This window comes from Nomia melanderi, chromosome 11 (genome assembly GCF_051020985.1).
Source record: "Nomia melanderi isolate GNS246 chromosome 11, iyNomMela1, whole genome shotgun sequence".
In the NCBI taxonomy this organism is placed as follows: domain Eukaryota; kingdom Metazoa; phylum Arthropoda; class Insecta; order Hymenoptera; family Halictidae; genus Nomia; species Nomia melanderi.
The window spans coordinates 8,894,567-8,911,988 of record NC_135009.1 but is presented as its reverse complement, the minus strand read 5'-3'; the positions used below and the strand labels follow the sequence as shown (position 1 = coordinate 8,911,988).

General features: G+C 42.5%; 1 protein-coding gene across 10 annotated transcripts in view; it reads left to right on the top strand.

Annotated features, from left to right (window-relative positions):
* The window catches only part of LOC116430589 (uncharacterized), a 160,681-nt gene that overhangs the window by 122,844 nt on the left and 20,415 nt on the right, over positions 1–17,422 (top strand). For all 10 annotated transcript variants that reach the window (XM_031984956.2, XM_076372238.1, XM_076372236.1 and 7 more), the window contains one exon: positions 15,060–15,252. In XM_031984956.2, the coding sequence (XP_031840816.1) occupies positions 15,060–15,252 (193 nt within the window). The remainder of the gene's footprint in view (positions 1–15,059; positions 15,253–17,422) is intronic.

The window sequence follows — 17,422 nt, the reverse complement described above, 5'->3', positions numbered from 1 at the left end:
CGAGGCGCATCTATTCATCGAAACCACCTGAACAGAACACCTTCCCTCGCCAATAGGCACATCCTATAAGAGTTTCATCTCGAAAAATATTCTCGTACAGCCATGAACGTAGGCGTCCACCTCCCATTCAAATGTATCAGCCAGCTATCTCTCTTTTCTTTGTCAGGAGTAATCCTTCCGTTCCTGAACACTTTCAGCGGTTATGAATGGCACCTAGTTAATGCCAGCAACGCACCCAGCCGTCAGTCAGCCTGCGGTCGTGTTTCTCGCGTCCCTGCTCAACCGTCTTCTTATCAGCCCGCGGAAATTCCTTTAAAACACTATTTTCCGGAGCGATGGCCAGCCCGAAGGGATTTCCGCTCGGGGCCGTTGCGCGAGATAGACCAACGGCCGTCGACCTTATCCGAGAGCCCTCCGCAATAATTAAATTCTTGACGAACATAGAGGATTCTTCAATTGTTCCGTACACGGCAGGAGGATTCGGCCCCCGGGGAGATGTTCTCCGGAGGGATCGATAAACATCTCCTGGCAGGATCATGCCTGGCTTCCGTGGACGCCCATGTTTCGATGGAATGTTATTGGCTGCATAGGTTGACGGGGGTGGAATGCCGGATCGCGGAATCAAACGGGCAACCGGTACGACTTGTCACGTGGTCGCGTTGGAAAACTAGGGGGCGGAAGCGGATGATCACTGCGGAAGCTGGTGTTAACCCATCGGCTGCAACATGTGCGAACATGGCGGGTTAACGCATCTGTGAATTATTAATGATTATTATGCTGGTATTTACTGTATTTACTAGCTATTTCTGGTGATGTTTATTAGTATTTGCTGGTAGTGTTTACTAGTTATTACTAGTTATTACTAGTAGTGTTTATTGTATCTACTGCTACTGTCTATTTGGTATTACTAACAGAATTTACTAGTTTTTACTAATAGTATTTGTTGTATCTACTATTTGTTTCTATTTATTATTACTAATAGTATTTGTTGTATCTACTATTTGTTTCTATTTATTATTACTAATAGTATTTGTTGTATCTGCTGTTAGTATCTATTTATTATTACTAATAGCATTTACTAGTAGAATTACTAATCGAGGATCTTTCACAACCAAATTATAGAAAATAAAGAATCATTGCTATAGAATCATCATCTGTTCCTCGAAGTGTCTACTTTACAACGGTTTTCATTTGAAAAATCGACGATGCTTAAGAAAACAACAATATTAACAATTCGAATCATATCTATCTATCTGAATTGAAGACTGTAAATCATCTTTGCTACGCATAAGGAAACCAATAAGCAAATAATAAAGTAATAAGGTTATTTCGATAATCTTTATGTAACGGAGATGAAAGTCGGATTAATATTTGAATTGAAGTTCGTTAGCCACGTTCTGCGCCACGGAAATGTATCTTTAAAGGGGTTAAACGGTCTACGAAACGAGTCGATGACGGCTCACCCTCTAACTCTTCTCGTTTATTCTACGTATTAACCGTACACCGGGATAAATCGACGGCAAACAGATCTCCCTTCCCCGGATTTGGCCCCGCCGTGGCCGGACGGACTGATCCCTTCGAAATTCGACGCTTAAATTCCGGTTGACAGGGCGCGCGGCCAGGTATGCCGCGGACGAGAACAGTTTTCGAGTCCTCGATAACTGCCCGGTCGGATCGATAGGAACAAGCTCAACGTCGCGGATGTTTGATGATACACGGGCTGACCCTAGCTGTGGCGTATTATTGTCAGAATTTATTACTGATAGGGCGGAGGCACTGAAAATAATACTGGTGTAAGCGGTTTGAGCGGGAAAAGATGTTAATGTACAGACATTTTTAGTATTGATGTTAAATCAGCCAATAGCGTGAACAAAACAGATGACGAAGGATCTTTTGCTAACCCTTTTGCGACTGTGTCATTTTGAAATAATACATATAATAAATCACGTTTAGCTTTGCCGTACTATTCACTTTGCAACAAAGCTTTACTATCTACTTCTACCACTACTAAGTTCTTAGAAACTCAAAGAGATTTTCCTTTCCTCGTAAATGTATGTTAGGAGCCAGAACATTGAAAACAGGGAATCGTCTTTCACTTTGATCTACATACAACGTGGACCATCAACTTTTATATACCGATACGTACTTCGTTGAATTCCTTTAGTAGATACAAAAAATTCCCCAGTAGTTCCAAATGGATTCACTTACTGGCGATTTCAATAATTCCGAAAGTTTCAAGTTTCGGATGGGCAAAAATGTATTATTCCAGCATCATCGACACGTGTCACGTTACTTCCGGAATCTTCGCGAGTCTCATTCGACAGCGAGAGGTTAAAGGTAGTAGGTAATAAAATCGAAGGATCCGAAGAATCCAGAAATACCGTGTTCTATCGAGAAACCTAGCAGTGCACTCTCGACCCTGGACATCGAGGATCGACCTGGACAGGTGATATACGGCTGGTTGTGTTTTAATAAGGCCAGCTTCGAGGCCTGTGTTCTCGTGACCGAGAAGATGGCACGAGAAGGGGAGAGGGAGGAGATACTGCGGATAGGTGGAAACTGGTTCGGCCGAATCGGCTCCCCGTACAAGAAGCCGCTCGGAGGCTGATCGGGATGGCGGATGACCGGGAACGAGGTCAATCGGCACGATAAATTAACCGTTGCAGCGTCTTCTGTTTGGCGTTTGGCCCGGTCCCCCTGGTGATCGTGGCCTGCCAACCTCTGCAACCGTGATAATCACGATCGTGAGCGTTTTTACGAGCGAGAGTGTTAAGCTCGAAGGTGACCGGCGAATATTTTTGAAAAAATCGAAGCCGCGTGAATGTTTGACGAAGATTGGCTCCGGATATGCGGATACTCTTATGCTGAGGTGAATTTCTATTTGCATTATTCACCTTGTTGAATGTGATGCGACGTTAGCTACGAAATCGTCTGATCCAGCGATCGTCATTTATTTCGCTTCATCTATAACACCGCGTGTGTGTTCGTAATATAACAAGCGAGACATGAGCAGATTAACGGTGTAATTGTACTTATTCATAATTTCCCTTAAATAGGTACTTCTGTCGAAGCCTTTTTGTGTAAATCCTTAAGAAGGTTTAAACTTAAATAGTATTCACCTGATCTGTATGTATAATTCTAATAATTCTGAATGATAAACTTCAGTCTTTGTACGATAAGAAACGAGTTTCTTTTTTCTGCTGTAGTCTATAGTCCTTGTTCTGTACAGTTAAGGGTGAAACAGTTAAGTTAAGGATTTGAATTAGGAGATTATGGAAATGAAAGTATATTTTCAATCTTTCAGTCTCTGTTAACGATAGAATCACCGAGCAGTCGAATTAACTTTTCTAAATTTTCCTATAGAAACTCTAAGAGCACGTATATTATGGCTCCATTGACTTATAATTCAATTTCCACGTTAAATAAATTTCATCGCTAATTTCCTAGTGAAGCATTTATTATCTTTTCAACATCTGACATAGAATTCAGGAATATCGCGACCCGTTTAAAAACTTCGAATCTCAGAATCCTGCTAATCGTAATCAACGTGCATCTTGCCTTCTCAATAACGTCATATACACACGCATGAATCTTTTACCAACCGAGACCCAACAGCGCCGCACAATCCCAGTTCACCGCAAAATTATGCAGAATCGACGCGGGACAGGGCCGGCCCGATGCTCGCGATACGTAATTCATTTCGAGATAGGACCGCATTCCTCTGACGTGCTCCTTACGGACCAGCCTGCGCGGCACCCTCTGGATATTACCGGTTGTTGAAAACGGTTTCGGGGATGTTGGGCGGTTCCAGGCGAGGAGGGCAGTTGTTCGCCGGGAAATGGATCGCTGGAGAGCTTGCCAGAGCCAATCGGTACTTCGATGAGTGTTCACTCGAGCGATTTCGGGAACGAGGAAACTTTTCATCTGGCGTATCTCCATCCATCCCTCTTTCTCTAGCTCCGCGCGCTTATAAGATGGCCGTTACCGTTGGTTATCGATTCGATCATACCCGAAAGTTATCGTTCTTCGTGCATCGTTTGCCTGACATGAATCTCCCGGTCGTGCTCCGAGCCAGTGCGAACGCGACGCTCCCGCCGCTACTCGCACCTGTTTCGGCCCCTGCACGCGAACCGGGAATTGCTAACCCTTAGCACTACGAGTTCCTTCTACATTCTCTTTGCGACGATTTTTTATTGTTTTAAGTGCTTCGTTCGAACTGTATTTCGAGAGACGGTTAGTTGGTAGGAAATAGTGTAGGCAATTCTTTGTGCCAATACTATGGAAAATTGTGTAATACAATTTGTTTCGCATTTAATTTATTACTAAACGTACTGTGTACATACTTAATAATACCGTAACCAGTCGGATTGGTGGTAAGAAAATAAATATGAGCGAGTTAGACGATACATTTTCTTTAGTGAAAACAGAAGGAAAGGCAAAGATTGAAAAGCTGATCAATCGATATAGGAATTGATGCACAGTTATTTCATATGAATATTAAATCAAATTATAAAATCGGACGTTTAACTGGTCGTGGTATGTTTAGTGTTAGTGAAACAATGATGTAATTGAAAAATGTCTCCAAAAAGAAGCATAGGTTTGAATCTGATGTCGACTCGTCGTAGGAGTGCGAAGAGTTCATTCCAAATGAAGCACAGAATTTTTATTTAAAAAACTGACTGCATTTGTGATTGTAGGAACGGTTACGCAAGCGGGGTCAGTGAACTTGGAAGGCGAGGGTTTTTCAAGTCCTGCCCTAAAAAAAGGTAACACACGGTATACAAGAACATTGTAGGCTCGCGCGAATGAGGTCGGAAGGCCGTTGCCTTCTGAAAAAACCACATGGCGTGGCGGTTAAATTTGTAGGTCCGTTGTCTTTCAGCCTCATAAAAAACAATGGTAAACAGTTTAGCTGCGAGCAACGAACTCGTTGGGCCACGGCTGAAATCTATGATAACGTGATTGCTTATACCTCGACTATAGCCGATGACTACGTATGAAAAATTTTTGTATATCTTTTTCCAGCACGTCTTTTCAGCGCGAGAAGATAACTTTAGAACTACCGAGCATTTGGTGTGTTTAACCCCTTGCCCTATGATTTACTTTTCATGTATGAGCGGTACAACTACTTTGCCATTGATAATTTATTGAATGAAGAGAAAAATTCTAGGCATATTCTATGTCTGTTTGCTGTAAAGTGTAATTATTGATAAGAGAAGAATAATGTTTAATTTGAATTCGAAAATAGTTGGTAGTGTTTATACTGATCATTCTAAAAATTCTAAGAATAAGTTTTTCTCGGTTTCTATATATATTGATTACAGTATTGAAGCTGAACTATTTATTTTTCAAATCGTGTCGGATATTTAATGCTATAAAGATATTAATAATTGCGAAATGAAATTGAAACCGTTATTTCGACGAGTGCGGATGTTATAGTATTAAAATACGCCTAAACGGAAAGGCTAAACGAAAGAACTCCTTGTTTCGATGTTGTTTAACCCTTTGAGCTCGAAAATTGTTTCACTAGAAATATTTAATATTTTCTAATGAAATATGGATGACATTTTTCGAATTAATCTAAGAAGAAATCACGCATAACTTGAGGAACAGTGATTTTGCTAGGATTATGGAATATTTTAGATATGTATAACACAAATCTAAAGTAAAATTACAAAATCGAATTCCTTATTCTTTTTCATAAGTTAGAAATTTCGCTTTGATAGATATTTAAAAATGTATCAATATAATCACCGACGCTCGTATTTCTTAGCTGAAATTTAGCCAGCGTACAATGTGTTAACTCTCTGTAAACCCATGTAACTTTGAAGTCACATGTCAGTATATTGGCATCTTGTTGATTTATTTCATTTTGCACTCAGAATGACGAATAAAATTAAGTAATCGTCAGAAAGTTTAACGTCATTGTAACTTGGAAGTTACAAAATATATTTGTTTGGTGAAATTATTTCATCAAAATAAAATTCGTATTCACATGTAGCTATTTATTTTGTACTGCATAGATTTTATTATAATCATAAACAAAAATTCACAAACAAAAAACGTTAGGTTAAACGTCAAACTTCATAATTTTACTGTAGTAAATTAAGTGACGAATGAGAGTCGCCTCTCGAGTGCAAAGAGTTAACCGTTGTTGTGCACGGATGTCGAAGTTCGCGCAAAACATCGGAGCAGGGACACTGTCGATGACGTGAATCATGGTACCATTTTCAGAAACGGCTGTTTCCAGGCAGCTGCCTTTAGAATTTGCATCCTTTATCCGTCGTCCCCTTTTCTTTCCCGCGCATCCCTGGAGACACACGTTAACGTCGCGATTTTTGGTTTGCCGAGCCGCAACGTAATTTCCTTGCATTGTTCCCCTTCCTTCCCGTCCGCGAGAAGCATCGCACCCGACCACGGAAATTCAAACAGCAGTCCGGGCAACGTTTCAAGTGGGCTTTTTCCGCGGAACAATACCCACTTGTTCGTCGGTCGCTTTGAATTTTTCCGCGCGGTTTTCCCGCGCTCCAATTACAGACACATCGAACGTAATTTACTCACTGCCGGGTTTCATTAGATACGGTTTTGTCCATCGGATCACGGCGAATCGATTTTGCGCCGGACACGATCGCGGGAACACGACACACTCTAATAGACGGTGTCTCTTTGCTGCCTCTGGTAACTCGCTGCTTATGGTCGGGTTAATTGAAAAATTATTCGTTTAACGGGGTCGCTTGGAGTGCTCGAAGTTTCTTTCAATATCGATTTAAGTAGATTTGAACGGAGCCATCGAGCGGCAAACTTCTGGTAGCCTTTTTAACACTGAAACTGCCTGACGGTTGAACAGAGCTTTTTAGAGCTTTTTGTAGGAAGTATGAGAGTCCGTTTATTAATATGTTAGCTGACTTTTATTTGAGTTCGGGTATTATTAACCGATTATCGGTTATTAGAGTCGATTCTAACGCTAGACGAACCACACGATGTAGAAATTGATTTTTGTAAGTCTCATAGATTTGTTAACTCATGAATTGTTGTCGTCAAATCTAACATTAAAAGATCTACATGATACAGAGATTAATTCCTAAAAATCCCATCAATATCTCATTCTCAGTGATCAGCATTAATTCTAATATTAGATCTACATGCAAAGATCAGTTCCAAAAAGCCCCAGCAATTTCAAGAAACTTTCTCCGTTGCAGAATGCATATCCACTGCAGCAAAAGCTGGCCAACCGAGGCAGCGACTTAACGCCATCTGCGGCTAGGGAACACAGCCACGAAACACCCACCTTTGCCTGCCACCTGTCAGTCTAATATATTTCCCCCCGGTATGGCGTGGCTCGGTGCAACGAGGGTTCCGTTATCAGGGACTAGCATCCGGTGATGAATCGCGCCAGTCCACGAACCTCTTTCTACCACTGGAAATCGAAGATCGCGTATTAAATTATCCGGATAATTGACCGTGGTACGCCTGTCCGGGGGTTAAAAGGGTGAGCTCGAACTTTCCCTCGTACCTGGCTCTCCATGGTGCCTTCCGTACCTCGGCGAGATCGATTGTGAGTCAAGTCCGGGTGGTTGTGCCACTCGAGTAGTCCGAAAGAAGGGGATGAAGGTTCGCTGCCTATTCCCGGGGTGAAATTCGCGAGACTTGAGTGAATATTTCAAGCGCACAGTATTTTAGCTTTGAAGAGGGATGGATAAGGTAGAGCAAGAAAAAAGGTGGAATGAAAGAAAGAGGGCTGCAAGGTGGGAGGGATGAAAGAAAAATACAAAGGGACAAGAGGCGAAGCTCGAGAAAGGGAATAAAGTAACTGAATCATCATCATCTGACCGTTACACGCGATACACTAGGTGACAGGCAATTCTCTGGGGTTCGGTTAACCCTATGTGGCTTCCAGTGGGTTACCACTTTGATGGTAAGGGTGGCGTAATTTGTATTGGACATTGCTAGCGTTCCGGTGTTAGCTTATGCTGCGCCGGCCCGTATTCCGATCCTCGGCATACAGGGCTCGACGCGACGAGCCGCGTACAACTTACTACGGAGACCCTTGCTGCTCGAGTTCCTCGGAGGAGGATGTACAGTGTGATTTTGTAACTGGAGACACCCTGCGCTGCTGATCTAATCGATCCTGATAATGTTGCCGCACTGAGAACTATACTGCGACCGCAGATAACGATCACCCAAGTGGTATTTGGTTTCGATGTTTTTTTGGGGTGTTGGTGATCTCTTTAGCGGTCTTCACTGTTTCTTTGGTCAATCTCTTTTGGTTGATCCCTTTGGTAATCGCTTCGGTCTGGTATCTTTGATAATCTTAGCGATTACTTTGAAGATATCTTTGATAATCTTAGAACTCTCTGTGGTGATTTTAGCGATTACTTTGAAGATCTCTTTAATAATCTTAGAGATCTCCGCGATGATCTTACCGCTCTCTTTACCGATGCATTAACTTATTAATTCCAAAACTCACCGCGCTATTCTCTAGAAACTACATTTAACAACAAGCAACCTTCGTTACCTTTTCTATTCCATTTCGAAAGATTTCTTGTTAGCATAGCAGATGTAGCTAAAGCCTCATGCAACGCTATATAAGCTTAATAAATAAAAACCTTCCCTTGGGGCCGACAGAAAGAGGATCACTTGGTGAAACGCTAGGTCCCCATTTCGTTAGCAAGAAACAGTCTGACTCGGTATTGTAACGGTTGATCGAGAGGGATTTCTCGTGGTGTTCACGAGTGACTGTAAGCCACCTAAACCGCCGAGGAAGTACAGACTGTGTACGCGAATCCTCTGAGTGGACAGCGTCGACGGGAATTATGGAGTCTGCGGAAAGAGGGAACAGCTGAAGGACGACTTTGTTTGCTCGGTTTTCGGGCGATCGCGGTTTAACGGATGACGGATGCGCCGTGTGTGTCGCACGGAACGACCACGGGCTTTCGCTGGAACACTTGTTCGCCGGACACATACACGTTCTCTTCTAATAACATGATCACGCACACATTCATCTTTGTGTTAGCTCGTGAGCTTAGGCCAGTGTCACGGTGGCTCTCTTGAGTTCTAATTCTTTAAACTAGTATTTTAGAAGATTTTCTTATGCGAGATGACTTACCAGTTTATCGTTGATGAATACAATAAATAATCGTTGAATTGTCAATCACTGTTGCCGCCGTTGCCTCAGTCACTTGATTTGATGTAGCAAAATGATGAAGTCTTACAAATGATATTAAGCTTAGTGTAACGCATCGATATCAGAAATATTGAAATAAAATAGCTTTGTTTTTCAATTTACATATATCTTCTCATTAATTAGTTTCAAAGAGTGTCTAGTGAAAAACTTTTCAATGCAAAGGGTTAAGTCTTAATTTCCTGCCACCAGATGTTATGCTTTAAAGCAAACCATAGGATAAACGCGGAGTTCTTTCGATTTGTACAGTTAATTACTAACGACAAAGTATTGTATAGATTATAATTTCTGTCAATTCTATCTCATAAGGACATCATTAGAAGATGTAATTGACAGGTATATTACCATCCACTATGAAGTTCGTTGGCTCCATTGATTCTGTGACTCTAGTCTCTGAAGAATCACCGAAAGGTCAGGTTAGACATAACGATAGACTCTTTCCGTTCCGCAGACGGTTAGCTTGGTACGTATTTCATACAAAATATGGAAATACTTTTCGCAATACAGAGAAGTGAGACGGGGATCGATGAAAAAAGGGCTGGTGCACTATGACGGAAGAGTTCCAGTAATGGGATTGGAAGGAACGTTTTATAGACGCTTTTGGCAGATGTTCAGATCAAGCTATCCCCAGGATAGACGATCGCGTAACGAACCAGCAGTCTTGCCGAATGTCTGTCACATTTCGGTTGAACGTCTCAATTACTCTTATTCCTCGTCGTTGCGGGCGATGCGATACGGCTTTGTCCGGCGCGGATATAAATTAGTAACGAGAAATAAAATGGAAATGGAGCAATAAGTGGAAGAAATGGAATGCAGTTTGTTGTTGATAGTTGTTTGACTACTTCGACCCGTCGTTTTTTGTTTCTCGATCGTGCGCGACGTAGCGCATATAAATCGTGCATCGACGTCGAGTCGTGGCGTAATTTATATTAAACGGTTGGCGAAGTATTGGATTAATGCGACGGATTTTCTAATCAGTTCTTGTAGTTTTACGTTCGTTTTTTACGAGATCAAGAATTATTTTACCTGACTCGGTTTCGGTCACTAGTCGTAATTGAAGTTCTGTATTGTTACTACTACTAATACTGTAGTAGAACTTTGATTATCCGATTCTTGGTTATCCAAACTATCGATTATCTACTAATGCATCACTCTTCATTTTTATTTGTCTTTTTGAGACGCTTATATTTGATTACTAGAACTATCTTAGTCTCCATTAGTTCAGCACATCGAGGTTTCATTGTACTAGTATTACTGTCACTAGTGCTACTAATACTATTAATACTATTAATATTACTAAAACTACTGATACCACTAATAATACTAATACTACTAATTCTATTAATTCTACTAACGCACTGCAAGAAACAGCTAAGCATTCCTATCCATAGGAACATTATAACGAAAACGCCACTCCAAAGTATACTTTCAACGCGAAAACCCTCGGAGAAAAGTTCACCATTTACTAATTAGCCAAACTTCCAACACACGCTCGTGGAGAACAATCGAAAAGTTTTCCGGCCAGTGCCACGGGATCGCAGATTGAAAGGCGTGAAAATTATGCTTTCGCCGAAAGGTGGGCGATAGTTAGGGGTAGCAGCGTTGATCGTCTCGAGTTTCACCGTGCTCGAGCGCGTCTGAAGTACTCCATCGTATCGTTTGCCGCGACTGTACTCGATAAGTCGAGTGGCGAGCAAGCAGCTGCTAGTGCTCGATCCAATATATATACATATTTCTCTGGGACCACGGCCACGTAAATATGGGAACTGAACTTGTTTGTACCTCCCAGAGGAACGTTCGAACACCCGTTTCGTCCTGTATGCAAAGTGTTTCCGATTTGGTGGTACAAATAAGGTGACCGGACCAGGATGCAACTGAAAATCCAAGCATGGAAGAATAAGAAAGAATGGAGAAGAGAAACATATGTGCGATTTTCTATCTGCATTCTTCGATGGAATAGTGGAATATCTCGTTGTGTCTGTTGTACTGTACGGTAATATAGAATGGAACGAATGTTCCGACATTCAACAGTGACAATCGAATATCGATTTTAATCTAGTAAACTTATCTGAAGATTTGAAAGTTTTAACATTTGGACTCGAGCGTCTACGGACTCGAGAATTTGTAAACTTGAGAATTTTTAAATTTGAATATTTAAAAACATTAAAAGTTTAAGAATTAAAGCATTACAAACGTCCAAAGAATGCACCTTAGAGAAATCTCTATTCCTCAGCTTCGCGTTCGATTACCCAACTTCCGCTCGCACCAAATCAGAAACACTCCATACACCCTCCTCAGACTCTGATAACCTACAAAACAAGATCGATCAAAGTTGTACGACCGTTTCTTACCGCAACGGGGCGACAACTCGACACACGGTCCGCGGTGCGAAAGCCACGCGAGCGGTGGGTGCTCTCTCGAATCGATCGGCGACCCGTCGGAAAAGGAGACATCAAACGAAACGCTGGTGACTCACTCCAGTTGACTCATGCATTATTTATTCCGACTTAATTAGTGGACGCCGTGGGGCGGTGTTCCAAAGCTGCAAGAAAAAGCAGCGGTTTCCATAAATACCGCTCCTCGGGGCGAGGGTTATGCAAAATCGCCGGCTGAAATTGTAAATGAAATGTTATCCGTCCCTGCCGCGCCGGTTGACCGGAATTTCACGCGAGTCCTCTATCGACCGGTCGCAGGCCGAGATCCAGGCGCACGTAAATCTCGAATATAAATAGGCGTATAAACTGCACGCGTGCCGGCCGAACGTTTGATACGGTTCATTTAAATATTCCGCCGGGGAATATTAAGTCGCGCGCCGACGCGACGGATCGCGCGTTCCTAGCGATAAAACACGCGGGCGGCCCGGTTCCTGCAGCGGGCCAATTAATGTCGCGGCGAAATATCGGGGGTGGAGCGCGCTATATACGGAAGCGCGCAAGAACGCTCTCGCAGAGCGTTCTGGGGGTTAGGCTCCCTCATTAACCCCTTATCTTACAACATCGCGTCGGGCTCGCAGCATAAATTCTGAACGGGAGTCGGCGAATGTAAATGTCAATGGACTGTGGATTTTCGTGCATTCGCGAGAAACTTGAATGTACAGAATGTAATTTAATTTTGTTTGATTTATTTAAAGCTAATAGGGGAAAGATCCGTTCTTTATGTCACCGTGGAATAAGCTGGGGTAACTGAAATTTTAAGCGTGACATGGAGAGTCGATTTATGGCTGACGGTAGGCTGATGATATCGCAAAAGGAGCACGATGGAGAACAATGTTTTATGTTACAGTTGATTATGTATCTCAGTATCTAGATATCTGAAAACCAAGTTTTTAAAATTAACTGTTATAGAGGAAAACTGTGTAAGATATTCAACGTGTAGTGTTTTATGTAGTGTTTATTAATAAAACCGTTTTTTATTCTAATTCGAATTATACTCTCAAAAATCTGCACAGTAAAATCTCATTGTGTTCGTTATATTCGTTTTACCTTGAATTAAATGTTATTCTTCTATTACCAGTGGTTAATCTTCTAAGTAAAAGTAAACGCAGGAAGGACAGAAGGTCCTCCAGATTCTCTTACTGAAACGGTAACGATAAATCGACGCTGGTGAGCGCAGAAGAAATCTCGGCGCAAGAGGTCAATAAATCGTGACCCACCGCTTCGATCCCAATCCCTCTCGTCTGGCAATGCCACTCTCGCGCGGACCCGCGTAAATCACGCAGGTCCGCAACTGAGGACTATAAAAAGTCGGTAAAAGGCGAAACAGGCCGGCCAGTGGAAAAGTAAAGTCTCGCGGCCGCGAGGAATGTACGGGGCGACTGGAAGACGCGGATCAGCGGAAGCCGATGCGGTTCACGGGAGCCACGGAAGTTTCGCGATTCCAGTGACCTAACTCATCTCCGTGACACATTCGACATTTGCTCCTGCTTCTTTCCCTGCTACCGCTATTGCCGCCTTAGATTCGATACACGCTATCGGTCAAAATTTTTTCTGCCTGTTGTCGTCGATAAATGAAGATAAAGGCGGATAGAAATATTATTCATAATGTGAACGTGGGCATTGTCGATAGGCGAAGAATATTTGAACGAATCGAGAGCGGGTACAGATCTGATTGATAGTGTGTATCAGGCCTTAAGGCCCGCATATAGTTGAAGCATGTAGAGATGCTACAAATGATGGGTTTAAGTCTTCTAAGGTTTCGCAGTACACGTTACACTCGATCAAAAAAATGCAAAAGGCTAAAATCCATCATTGCTGCATCGCATGTATCAATGTACTCTTCGTTGCACAGGAGAAGACCTCTAGAAATAATATAGATGCAATTGGCGCGTTTTCATCTTTTCTCGTTTGATTTTCGATATTAATTCATTGTTTACTAATTACATGTAACCTATCGAAACCGTAAACAAAACATACTGATTCTCAATGTGAATTCGATAGGAATCTTTCCTTATTTTATGTTTAATACTAATTTACCATTTGTCGGTACGATTACGCGTAACCAGTGGAAAGTATAAATACGTAGCGAGAATCTTCAGTTGCTCCTGTGCTTGGGGAAAGGTTCTTCTCCTAAGCAACATGAATTATAGGGGCCGTTACAGGCGTTTCCTGTTTATCGAGAACGAAAGCGTGCGCGGATCCTCGTGGTTCTTATTGAGTTTCGCTCGCGCTCCTCGTCGCCGGACGTGCTCGGATCGCCGCGCCGGATAAAACGGAGAGCCATTGCTTTCTCGACTCGTTCGCTTTCGAACCACCGTCTCCTTTATCCCTTCACGGGAAGTCTTTGCATCGGGAACCCGTCTTCCAATGCGCTGCGGTCGGAAATCCTACCAGTGGAACCGCGTTTGCTGCTTCCCTTTCTCCCTTTTCTGCCCTCTCGCGTTTGCGTTCTGATGGTCATTTTCCTCTTGCCGCGGCGAAACGTCGGGCAACGCACTCCGAGTAACGCCCGCCCCTTTCCGGACTAGATTAGATAAGATTTATCGAGGGATAGCCGGCTTTTGCGCCCTCCGTCCTGCATCAGTGGCAACATCTGCCTCAAGAGGGATATATTATCTGCGAATTGACTGTTCGCGGCTTCCCAGCGACTTTATTGGCTTTGGTTTGGTGAAGGGTACATTTTATTGGGCGAGGGAGAATGTCGCTCGAATCGGATTATAACTTCGGTTCCCTGAAGCCAGGTTTTGGGTGCTTTTACGACGATGCCATGAGAAATGTCGCGATTAACGATCGCGTCGGTTTGGATATAATGAGAACCATGAGATTTTTGCGTTCGGAGCTTGGATTGTGCCTGTTAGCAGTGGAAACGGCGAGCCATGATCAGACGCGTTTGCCGATCGCCATTACGGCGGTAAACGCGTTCGATGAACTTTCGAGCTCAAGTTTCTGGAGAAAGAAACTTTCAATGGAAAAATTTGAATATTTCAAATATTTGAAGCATTAGGATTTGGAAAACTTGGAAATTCAATAGTTTGAAATCTTTTTCAAATCTCGAAAATGTTTAATTTCGAACTGTCAAACTTACAAATGTTTACAGTTTCAAAACCTCTAATCACCGACTTAATACACAAGCAAAGCCGAATTTCGGCTTTTTTAATAAATTTCACAAACCAAACTTTATATATTACACAAACGTTTCTCGGCAACGGCGTTGCGGATAGCAACCTGAACGCGTCATTCTCGCAACCGGTGGCCAGCGAATCGATCGAGCTCGCGATATCGATCGGCTGTCTGTCCATGTTACTCGGAGTAATCGACGTTGCACCGTTTCGACCCCCGGTGCACTCTGCATCGTGTCCCTGGAACGCGTTCACCTCGCGAATAACGATTATCCCAGGGAAACGTGACGAAACTAAAAGATGCGCCGGGATTTCTGTTCGCAGCTTCGACGAAACGTCGATGGACAGCTGCCCGTTGGCCGTCACCGACGGAAGACCGAACGAACCGTTGAAGGATGCCGTCGAGACGGAAGTTACGTCCCTGGAGGAAGCGAAATCGGTGATTGCGACGCTCCGAGCGAGGCAGAGGGCACAGGCGTATCAGATGCTCGCATGGCGCAGGAAACTGAAGCTGCAGGTGAATCTTAATGATCCTAATTCTTAAACTGGTTCCTTATGTACCTATATAATTTCACAATTTGTTTCGTACGTTTTTATTCCATGGGGTTATCCACGTTTGAAACTGAACAGCTCAATTCTAATACCCTAAAGCTATAGGTGAACAGTTTTTAGTGATCTTGATACCCTAAACCATTTCGTTGCACGTTTACTCCAGAATATACTTTCATTATTTGATCATTATACTGTGAAACGTACTGATTGAAGATTAAATAATAGATCGAAAGACTAATCCGTTCGATACAATAATAAAAATGGTTCTCCAACACCTTGCTCTCGAAAAATGCAGATGAAGACTGTTAAAAGAACCTAATATCTTAAGACTTTTAAAGTTTACGGAATATTCTTTGAAATATGCTATAAAACGCATTAATTAAATGTTAGAAGCTTCTTTTGATGCGATAATAACAAGCTTCTGCTATCGTTGCCACCCTGCACTGTCAGTGTATCACGCGATTGGAAGGGTAGCAGGAAACGTGTCCGTAATTAACATCCGACAACTTCTACTACGGGGCTTCAGCTGCTCGTTGATTAAGGCCATTATCCGGTAAAAGTTTGAAGAGGAACCGGCGTGCTTCCGGGACAGGCGGGCATCCCGTGACGCCCGGCTATTCCGCCGGTCGCATCGCGTGATCGGCGCCAATCTACCTACCAACGAAACGGATTCGCGAAAAAAGTCTCCCTCGAATTTCAACCGGGGCCCGGGGTGAACACGGCGATAATCCGCGACTTAAGTAGAAACTGCGAATGCGACTGTGAATTATGGTTGTTAGATAACTGCAGGAATTCTAAATTGGCAAAGAAAATGCCTGAGAAACGAACACATATAACGAATAGATCAAACGAGATAAAGGCAATTTTTAACATTTTGAAAGGGTTCCCTTTTAACCGAGATTCGTTCAACTATTGTTACTTTCTCTTTACGAGAATTCCTGATTTAGACATTTCGATTATTTAAAGGAGAAACTTCGATCGAAACGATTGAAACTATACGGTTAAAGCGTTCGCAAACAACGTCCATTGCTCGCCGATTAACGGTGAATAAGTTATGCAATTAGTTATTTACAAAGCGTTATCTTTAACGAAACTCGGTTCGGTGATTGTCGCTTCTTTTTTGTCACAGTTTCTTGCGTATTTCACTTTTACGAAAGAGAAACCCGGATCGAAACGATTGAAGCCATGAGATCGAAGTGTTCGGAACTAAGATTTATTATTCATCGGTTAACAGCGAACTAGTCGCGCAAGACGATGCAATTAGTTGCGTTTGAGCAGCGTTGTACATTTGTAGAGAAAAGAATTCATTCCCATCAAGGCGGGAAATGAAACGTAGCATTCAGTCGAGTAAACGAGACAGTAGAGAATTAGACGGTCCTCCGTTTCGACCCCTTTCCGCATCGTTTCAACGATTTTCGCGCGGAACTTCCCTGTTTACCGAGCTTTATTTGTCGATCCGTCTTCGATGGCGGAGATTAATTCCAGCCGTACCGGAGGTATTCTCGACTTTCCAAAAATCCAGTTCACCCTTCACGACCCTTGCAACACCACGTACATTCCGTAGATATCAGCTTAACGCCTCGCTGTTAATTAGAGCTGTTAATTCACGAGGTTACTCGAGTAGACGGAAATTGGCCGACCCACAGCGTAACGGCGGGTCAGGCGCAAGATAAGAGGATAGATTACGTGGCTCGGTATCTTGATTAAGAAGACAATTGCACTTCGGTCGTGCATAGAGCAACCCGTATTTTGGTATGTCTGTGAAATGTTACCGAAATGTAGATTAGTTTTGATTTTAGCGTGATTTTGTTAAATAGTTTATTAGGAAAAGGAAAACTGTCGATACTTACTCTATGCTTACGTTTACTTGAAATGCTAACGATTGATAATAGAAAAGTAATATCTAATTTATATTTGAAAAACATGAACACTTAGATTTTTTAAATACAGTTTAACATTTTCGTTAGAAGTGCGACATGGTATTGTAGGTCAATGGGCTAATTGTTTATCAGTATCTCCAGCGTTAATGAAGGATCTATACCACGTGTTACAAAAACAGGGTAAACATAAGTTAAAAGTAAATCATTTCGATCAGTGATCGTCATTTCTGGTGCCAATGAAAATTCTAAGCAACT